The sequence below is a fragment of the Bacillus rossius genome, chromosome 16 (genome assembly GCF_032445375.1).
Source record: "Bacillus rossius redtenbacheri isolate Brsri chromosome 16, Brsri_v3, whole genome shotgun sequence".
NCBI lineage: Eukaryota > Metazoa > Arthropoda > Insecta > Phasmatodea > Bacillidae > Bacillus > Bacillus rossius.
Window position 1 is genome coordinate 30282087 of NC_086343.1, and position 10330 is coordinate 30292416.

The 10330-nt window shown below is 37.6% G+C and overlaps 1 protein-coding gene across 4 annotated transcripts; it reads right to left on the reverse strand.

The window, feature by feature from the left end:
* Positions 1–944: 944 nt before the first annotated feature.
* Positions 945–10087, reverse strand: LOC134540089 (uncharacterized). 4 transcript variants are annotated; one of them, XM_063382565.1, is made up of 4 exons: positions 9785–10087; positions 6657–6840; positions 2661–2794; positions 945–1722 (listed from the first exon to the last, which is right to left on the reverse strand). In XM_063382565.1, the coding sequence occupies exons 1-4, from the start codon at positions 9802–9804 to the stop codon at positions 1032–1034; spliced, it is 1029 nt and encodes a 342-aa protein (XP_063238635.1). In that variant the 5' UTR covers positions 9805–10087; the 3' UTR covers positions 945–1031. The 4 variants fall into 4 exon arrangements, with proteins under 4 accessions (XP_063238635.1, XP_063238636.1, XP_063238637.1 ...); XM_063382566.1 differs by having other exon boundaries at positions 9615–9804; XM_063382567.1 differs by having other exon boundaries at positions 945–1719; positions 9615–9798.
* Positions 10088–10330: the final 243 nt, after the last annotated feature.

Sequence of the window (10330 nt, forward strand, 5' to 3'; positions counted from 1 at the left end):
TGACGAACAGTCTCTAGCATGACTTAGAATTTTCAAACATAATTTTACGTAAATTTCATTAGCATAATTATAATAGGCCTTCTGTCACCTAATTTGCCTATAACTAATTACCATTAATAGAATTTGTGTACAATCATAACTTACTCATGTTTCATATTTTTCGAATAACAGTACTTTAGGAACCTTGGCGCGAGAGAGCGCTCACCCCCTCCCTCGCGCCAGGGCCAGACGCCAGTACCGCGCGACTCGCGAACCAGGCAGACCTAGTGTTCCACGGGGAGCTACATTTTTGTCTTCACTGAACTGTTCATTCTAGTAACTATTAACTCATCGTTCTAACCCTTTTTCCTAACTACCCCCCGCGTCCTTTTACGGTGCTGGGCTTAGCCCGGCCGATTAACGTCTTGCTCAAGTGTGACTTAGACCCACAGTGTAGTCACTTCACGGCACGGGCCGACTCCCGAGGACCCAGATCTTTATTTAATGTGTCAGAAACACGATTGCCGATATCAACCGCGTAACAGACTTGTTCGCTAAATTTAATTCGGACCGCTGGGATTGGCCGCCTCCAATATCCACCCCAACCGAGACTGGCATTAGGGTATCACGTAGGAAGCAGTGCCTTTCAACCTACGTAGTTTTACAGTGTAATGTGTCGTGTCACTCCGTATGTAATTGCAAACATTCGTACAGTGCAGGCTATACCCAATCAGTGCGCGCTGCGCAATTAAAAGACGTCTCAGAAAACCCGTGTACATTATTTGTAGTAAGTACCGTTGACTATCCTAGTAGACCACGCAAGGGGCGAAACACCCACACCCACATCATGGTTGGAGCAGCTAGCCTGTGTTATACAATCTAAAGTCTTCCCGGTTAGTGTATAAATTTTATGGTGGAATTTATTAAAAACTAATACAATATAAAATTGAAATACTAAGGATGGATACTTTTTATAAATATTTGTAATTGCAAAACAGCTAGTGTAAACATTAGTTGGTCTAAAAGAGAATACAAAAACTCACTAGTCCAAATTAAGAGGACTCTGGTTGTCTCAACATGAGTCCCGTGACGGCGATCATGAGAGATATTTCAGCATGCACTAGGGGCTGCCGGGCTGCACGCTCAGCACGCTGTCGTAGTGGCTGTAGCTGCCGTCGCCCGCCTTGGACAGGCGGTATGCGATGCGCGCAACTCTCGTCGCCTCGTCGGTCACGTTCTTGATGACGAACATGGTCCCGCCCTCGGGGTAGATGGCGACGTGCATCAGCAGGTGGTTGGCGAGGGCGGCGATGCTCTCCGCCCCGCCCCAGAACCCCGGCCTCGCCAGGTCGTCCAGGAAGCGCCGGATCTTGTCGTCGTCGGACGGCGCGTTGGCGTACCGCCCGCCCAGGAACGCCACCCCCGCTGAGCAGCAGCTCGCGGAAGGACGAGACGCGGGCCCGCAGGTATGCCACGGCCTCGGCGCGGAGCATCGCCGTGTTGCTGGCGTGCTCGGGCGAGCCGACCGGCCGGCGGAAGATCTGGTGCGCCAGCGCCGCGAACAGGCAGTCCCCGTCGCCGGGGATCACCTGCACCGTCACCACCTCGGAGCAGGTGGTGAAGGTGTCCGTGCGCGCCCCCGAGTCCGCCGGCAGTTTGCACTTGGGGATGTAGCGCTTCCGGTCCTTCGGCGGCGGGCTGAAGATCACGTACTGCGGCTCCGAGATCGGTCGGAATCCGCTGCTGTAGGGGAACAGCTGTACATCATGGAACCACTCAGACCGACACAACTCACACAAAGCAAGGACTGACAACCCACCAAGTACATATTTGCCACACTTCTAAATCATAAATTTATCTTGCAGAATGTATATGTATATTAACTGCACAGTTTTAACTACCCGACCAGACTTCAAACTGGTCAGTAATCACAAAAAAAAAATCTGAAATAGGAAGACAATATTGTTCTGGTTAGTCTAATGTGAAGTAGGAAATGACTGCTTAATGTTGTCTTCCCTTTCATTGCCTCTGGCTCTTGATAGCGTCTTGTTCCTAGTGGCCGATGGCAGACATGCCTTAAGCCCAATGCAGCGGGTGGGCAGACCCAAGCGCCAGAGGCAGCATCTGCTGTTCCTTCAAAAGGCACAACCATGTAGGGTATTTGTAAATGCTTGCAACTGGTTTTTACAAACCTCCCCTTGCTGAAATATTTTCCCTGTTTATTTACAAGTCGACAGATGACTACTTAGTTTGATGATAGTCTCTCTAGAATTAAATTAATGAAATGTTAAACATGTTAAATACGTAAATGTCTTTATCATGTGGAAAAATATTGTTCTGTATGTCAAATGTGTTTTAAGCTGAAACAAAATAACAAGGTATTACTATATTGTAATTGAATGCTTGAGCTGAAAATTTAACCTACTTTTATGCATCAAAATGCCACACAGATTACAAAATTGTGCGAAGATAAAGTTATATTTGTTATAATGTAAATTTTACAATAAATACAAATCCCTTGAAAATTATTCAATGTAATGATGTAAATAGTTTCACATTATCATAAATAAATCTTTGCAACAAAGGCAAAAAAAAAATTATATAAAGCTTGATTTCTTACATTAAGCAGTTAACATCAAAGTTAGCATTTCAGTCTCACTGAATTACAGGTCCAAACTCACATGTTCATAGAAGTGTTCAGATAGTTTCGTAAGTCGGGCCAAAACCTCCAGAAGACAAACACCACGAATAAAAGGCAGGATAAGCCGGCTATCAACATCATGATCAGCACCACAGGAACAGTGACCTCGGGAGTCTGTTCAGGAACACAGCACCACACAATTTAAAACGGTACAAATGTTCATTTTCAGCCGCCATATTGGATTTTTTTGTCATTCCAAATTTTTCTAAAGGATTATTTTAACTGTGAAAAATGTGAATGAAAATAACTCATCATTAACTATAAAAAAATTATTTAAGAACCAAACCATGAATGTTAACACATAATAACAATTAATATGTGATATATTTCAAAAAATTATTTTAACAAGAAATAATATACAATGGTCATATATTATGAGACATCCATAAATTTTCAAACAAAAATGTCATACAAATCTAAAAACCCAACATAGCAAGTGAAGCAAAGTCCTAATTTCCCTCCCATGATGTTTTGCTGCTAATTAGGCATTAATATTTTTTGACATTATCCAAAATAATATAAACTTGTGTGCTTTCCCATGTGAATAATCGTACAGTAATTTTGTTTTCTTTAGTTATCACGTTATCACATCATGTAAATTAAAAAGTTATCATCAATTGTGAAAAGGTTTTTCAGTGTGATAAAATAAATAAATTACATTATATATGTTACATAGAAGTATTGGTAGAAGTGGATATGAAGGTTGTAAATAAATGTTGCATTATTGTTATATCTCTGGTGTAGCGAGATAAAATATACTCCAGTCCAAGTCTAATCATAAGTTTTAGAACAAAAAAAAAGGTTTCATCAAAATCGGTGTAGTAGGTTGTGCGCAATACTAAAAAAAAAAAAAAAAAAAACCAAAAGGCAAATATTCAAACAATAATATAGAAATTCAATAAAAAATATAATTCAATAATCAACCATTTTAGTTCAAACAAATTTTAACTCAGTAATAAAAAATAGTTATATAATTATACCAAGTTTATATAGATTAACTTGGTGGTATTTGCTTAAAACTTTAGTTCTTATTGTATAATTATATATGATAATTATGATACTTGAACCTTTTTAAGAAGTATTACATAATGTCTACAAACATCTACAGAATCAACTGCGGTACTTTTTCAGAATTCTATAGTAAAATTTGCCTACACTTTTTTAATAACAAGGTCATATTTATATACGTACGTAATAATCCAATGAAACATAATATTGTAGGAACGTTCAGATTTATGTGTTAGAAAACTAAAACATTTTCAAAGAATTTCCATATGCGAAAGTAAAGGTAAGTGAGTAGTCTCCACTGATATATCATATAACCATCAACTGAAATGAGGTGAAAAAAAAAAATTCCAAAGTTAACCCCCTATCACACAATGGAAATTTCCTTGGTAGGTCTTCCACGGCAGCAGGTGTGGAATAATCAGCAAAGTGCGGACCGTTTTCATGGAAGTTTTTGTAATTGGTTGTGTTCAAATTTCTGTGGAAGGCTTCGTAAAAGGAAATGTGCTCCCAGTGTTAAAAACATTAATTTATTTTTGGAGGGATTGAAGTTTTTTTGATTGTTGATTTGTAACATGGTGAACATGTGGTTTCGTTGAAGCAGTTACAGTATTATGTGACAATGATGAGAAACATTCATGTTTATACTGTTACGAACGCGAGAGACCAGGCGGCGATGCCAGGTTCGGAGCTGGCTGGCGTTCCCTGCACGGGGCCATCCATTGACGTAAGATGTGCCTAGCGTACCCAAGGGTCGTCGCTACCCCCCTTCCCTCCTCCTTTCCGCTCCCCGCGCGGCGCCCTGCCCCGGCGCCGGAGAGCCTGTGGGAATTCTGCGGGCCATCACGGCACGGGGTGACTCGACTCGTCATCCCGGACCGTCGCGTGAGCCAACAACGCTCTTCTCGACGCTTCGGGCATCGGGTCTGCTCAGGATGACGCGACTGGCCCCCAGCCGCGCTCGTCACTTCTAGAAGTGGCGCCAGGGTCTATACAAGCCTGGACGCTGGCCTCCGGGGAGTGACTTCGGCGAAGGGAGTGCGACGAGAGTTCGGCGACGGAGGTCCACGAGGAGTGCTGCGGCGAGAGTTGCGCGAACGGTGCGGCCCAGCGAGGTGTGCGGTGTGTAAGGACTTGAGACACTGAGTGCGAGTAATTCATCAGTAGACATTTTAAGTAAGATTATGTTTTAGTGTTGTAAATATTGGCAGTCAATAAAACTGTGTAATGAACCCAGTTCTTTCCACTCAACAATGATTAAAATCGTAACAATACAATAAAAAAATCGGTTGTCTGTCAAGTCGGTTTACGGACGATAGTTTAACGTGACGTCATAACAAAACATTGATGAAATGATTGCATACTTTTATGAAGAAAATTGAATAATTTTTATTGAATTATCACTATTTTGTATGGATACAAAGAAGGAGTGAAATGGAATCTACAATTTAATTGATAAATTTACTTTTATTTGCACTTATTAATTCAAATATGTTTATTACTTTAAAGAATAGATTATTTTAACTATAACTTTTATACATGTTTGCTATTTAACTTCTTCCAATCTGTGTTATTCTGTTAAGGATAGGACGATGATAGGAAAAGTAGGAAACAAATGGGAGTGTTTCAAGTTTAATGGGCCTCGAAAAAGTCAAATTGATGGTTGTTCCAATCGAGTGGAAGAGAGATAGATGTGGCGCAAGCGTACAATGAGCATAACGGGACACAGTGTAACGGGACAATTTTTGGTGCATGCAGCCGGCGTTCATCGTTTTATTAGACGCCACGTCAAAAAAAATTAACTACCATAACAAAACACAAGTTAGGTTTACACCAGTCATAATACCTATTATATGCGATTGTTTCTTCCTAAGAAATATCCATTCCTGCTGCCATGGAGGCTTGGCGAAGTTTTCTAGTGGGGCCTGTATAATACCGTGATACAGGCTTTAGCCAATGGCTGGTCCAAATTAAAAATTAGTGACTTCCAACTCCGTTACTGTTTACTTTGTGACTTTTTCGTATCTTTCGTAACCAGCCCTTACGTTTTTTTTCCCCATGACTTTCATGAATTTCATGACTTTTAGATACCCTCTATTAATACATATTTATCATGAATTTTGGTTTTCTTTAAAAGCGTTCAGTTGAGGTAAGTAAATTTAATGCAGATGTTTAGAAAAGGATGTCTATACAGTTGTGTAAAAAGTATCTGGCACATATTTAGATGACTCAAAAACAATTGTAAGAAAATATATATACCTATACAGCTGGTCTAAATAAAAAAATTTTTATTCCATAGTTTGATTCAGGAACAAAATTTGAATTCTTTGATTCTTTTATGATAAAAAATAAACAAATGCAAAAAAAATTACAGGATATTAGGTACCTTCCAACTTCAGCTAAGAGCCAAATGTGTTAATAGGTTTCACCTAAAGTGCATGGTACTAATAGCCATTTAATTGAATTTTAAATATAAGTTAAAAGTAAACTGGTTTTTGGAATGGGTGAGAAATTAATGTAATACTACAAAACAATTTTTGATGTATACAAAGAAAAATCCTGTACATAATTTTTTAAATATAACTTCTAAGGTTTAGTCTCACATGTCAGGCTGGTCATTTTAGTTTCTTGACGTTTATATTAATTTTTCTATACATTTATTTTGCTAGCTCTCTTAAGTTTGTCCTTTGGTCACACATTTTCTTCTCAGGTATTCACTTAACGTTATTTTTGAGCAGCAAAATTTGACGCAAGTGATCACAAATATAGACACAAGTAAGGCTATAAATATTTAGAAAATATGTGTTAATAGATTTGACATGAAACACAATATGCAAGAGCGTTATCGTCATGATTTCCAGGAAAAGACCTCAGTAGTAAACAGTAACGTGGGGAAAAACGAAATGGCCGCCAAACATGGTTAGTGAGACAGAGCGTAAAGGGCCCAAGAAGAGACCCTGGTGCAACTCACGGCGGCGAGAGGGGAATGCGCTGCCGTGTTGGCAGTCCTGGTGCTGAGCTCTTCCCGCAGCCGGTGGCCGTGCCACGCTCGTGGCTCGTAGTTGCTTCTCATCGTGCTCGTCTCCGCGACACCCGTCGGGTCCTTGCGGGCGAAGCCATAACGTACCCCGCGGCCTCTCGGGTTCAAGCCGTACCTGGAAACACTGCCCCGCTGCAACCGACTATAGTAGAACCCTGTTATAATGTTTTTCAAGGGAGCATAAGGAAAAAAACATTGTAAGCAGGAAAACGTTATAAGCAGGAAATCTCAATTTAGCACTTAACAATGTTCGAGCTTTGTACCAATGGACTCACCAAGCTATGTAAACAACTTTAATGTTAAAACCACAGATAGTATACTTGATACATGAATTTTCTGAAACAAGCCAACAATTTTTCACCTTCGTCTTGTTCCCTGGTTAAATTTTGTTTGTCTTTAAAGATACACTGCCACATTTTTTGTAAAATTGTCTCACGATTCATGATGACAACATTAAGAGTGAGAACATCTACTCCTTCGCCACCTGAAAATGTTTAATTTTAGGATTCCTATGTATAAATGAAAAAAAAAAATTATTTGTAAGCAATAGAAAACACTTTTAGTTATGCCCTCGCTCAATGGTTGGCAACTTAAATATCGTAGGACTATGTACGTGCATCTGAATACCCACTGGAATGGCAAGGAAGAGAAGACACGTAACTATGAACATTGTGTACCTTCAGTATATTGCATAAAATTGTATTTTAACAAACTTCTTGTATTGTATGGCAGTGATTGTAAACATAAACATACATAAAGGAAACTTTTTGTCGTAAGTGTTGGAATAATTTGGTTTTAAAACATTTTTTACCCATTTATTAAATGTTAGAAAGCATACATTATAAGCAGGAAATTACACTATTTATGAATGTTATATGCAGGAAATAAATACATTGTCCTTATGGGGGAAATATTGGGACTTTAAAAATATGAGATTATAAGCAGGAAAACATTATATGCAGGAACATTATAACAGGGTTCTACTGTAGCGGTCGTACGCAGGAGGGAGGGGGTAGTGTTTTCACCCTCCCCCACAAAATAATGAAAAAAAAAAAAAAAACTGTGGGCAAAGAGGTTGTCCCTCCTCCCACAAATTAAATGTTGCATGCACTCCTGCACCCAACAGTACAGTCTCACGCTCCAGTAGTTACATTAACAAATACCTCCAACACAGACCTGGAGAGACCATAATGTTGGCCTTTTGTATTGATTAGGGATGAGTCAACCAAGTAATTAAATACCAACAAATCTTAAGCATTCAAAAGGTTTAATTGATATTCGTGGTAAAAGATTAAGAAAAGAAATTGAATAAATAAAGTATGGCAGAGTCCCGCTAATCCAGACTACATAGGACTTAACGTCGTCCAGATCACCGGAAGTCTGTATTAAAAAGAAGCAAAGAACTTGACTTACAATGCACGTAATGGAAAATTTAGATGGATAAAAATTAGGGGTGGGCCAATCAAATTCTCAAATACCTTAAAATTCTTAAAATTCAAAAGACTTGATATTCGAGGAAAAAGATTCAAAGGAAAATATTAGAGGAAATAAAGTTAATTAAAAAATTTAACACTGAATACCTCTGAAGTTTACTAACTAAATTTTCTTCTTCATCCGTATCCTGTTTACATTTTCCAACATCACACTCCTATAGGGTAATAGGTAATTCCACACTAAATAGTTTAAAAAATACACAGGTACAGAAACAAATTAATATTTAAAACAAAACTGAGAGGAGTATAAAGGTTATATTTGTATTAAATACTTTACAAAAGGTCTCCCATCTAATTATCATTTGATAATGCAAGAATTGCATGAATGAGTTCTTGAAAATATTTGGTAATAAATTTGTTTTCATAGCACAACTATTTAACAAGCTGAAATGAGTTCAGCCAAACTGGATTTAACAAAACTGTTTTGTAGGGATAGCCCAATCAAATAATATCAAGTCTTTAGTACTCAAAGGATTCAATATTTAAGGAAAAAATTTTAAGAAAAATATTAGATGAAATAAAGGAAAATAAAAAATTCAACACTGATAACGTATGAAGTTTACTAGGTCAATTTTTTTTCTATAAACCTATTGTGTTGCTATTCCCCCAGATACTGTATTTTTAATATGTAGGTAATTATGTTAATAAAATTAGAATATGTATTGATACTGGAAAATTAGTTTGTGAAACAACAATTTAAAGGGTAGAATATTTCAAAACCATAGTTAATATTTTTCATTTTTTGACCCTTGAAACCTAAATTGGGATTCGAGAGGCATATTCCAGAGAAACTTTCTGGGATTCAAATTCGAGAAAATTGGGATTTGACCGATCATTATTACTTTGCCATATATGCAACCAACAGCCAACTGGCTATATGTGTGAAATCAATTGTAGGAATAGCTAATAGAAACATATTATTTTTTTTTGACCCCTTAAGTTTCTCTATTTTTGTACTACACAATAAACACTCCGTAATTCTGTAGCTGCAAGTCTAAATCAGTATGAAAATTATGGAAAATACTTAGTAATACTTGTCTGCACTGAATAAAAGTAACGTACAAAAAATACAATTTGAGACAGTTTTCATCCAACTCAAGCAAATTAAAACTAGCGAACAAACCCAATCAAAGGACCCTGGTACCTGTGAGTATCCTTCACTAAGCTACGCGTCAACCTCCATCCTCTGTTGCCTTGGTCCGAAAATAAAAATGTGAGGGAAAGACATGACTAAAACATCATGTAGTTCTCTTTCAGTGCACATGCTCAAAGATATCAGAATTTTTTGTTAGCCGGTTATATTTGAACAAATACCAGCAACACTTCTGCAGACACTGTTTCACTTAACTAAGTTCATGTCATAACCTCGGAGCTGGTTACAAAATGTTAAATTTACCTCGGCCTACCCATACCATGGTTGCAGGTCGCTCACAACGAATTTGAATCAAAACACTTTCCACATCATAGATTAAAAAAAAAAAGACCAAAGAATGTAAATATATAATGCAAACTGGATATAAATCTTGCACATAAAAGCAGAACTTAATTAATTGTAAACGTCCTCACCTAAAATATTGAAGATTCATAGAGGTTGTTTTGACTATTTAGCCATGCACTGACATTGTAGGCAATAAATGTATTGTTCTCATTGCTTAAATTGTTAAAGTTTTATTTTAATCCAAGGATTGTTTTTATTACCAAACAAGCAAAGAAGTAGGAAAGGACTGCTGTTTTCATAACATTAAATAACTTACAAATTATTGAACATGCATTATAAATTAATATATTCTTTGAATGGTTTTTGTAATTGGCGAAGAATGATTTAGAACATTTTTATGGATATATGCCATTGCTGGATTCACTGATGTCATAGAGAAACCACAAGAATGGGCAATAAAGATGAATACACACAAAAAAAAAACAAGCCAAATTCAGCCTATGTTAAATTTATAAATGCATAGAAGGCAAAAAAAAAAAAAATATTTAGATGGAAAAAATTAGCTAAAAAAAATATCACAACACAAGTGAGTACAATGGGCTGATGACGGCGAGACAGTTTTAACAAGAACAGAAAATACAAACACAAGGCAATTGAACCAACAATGATACAAA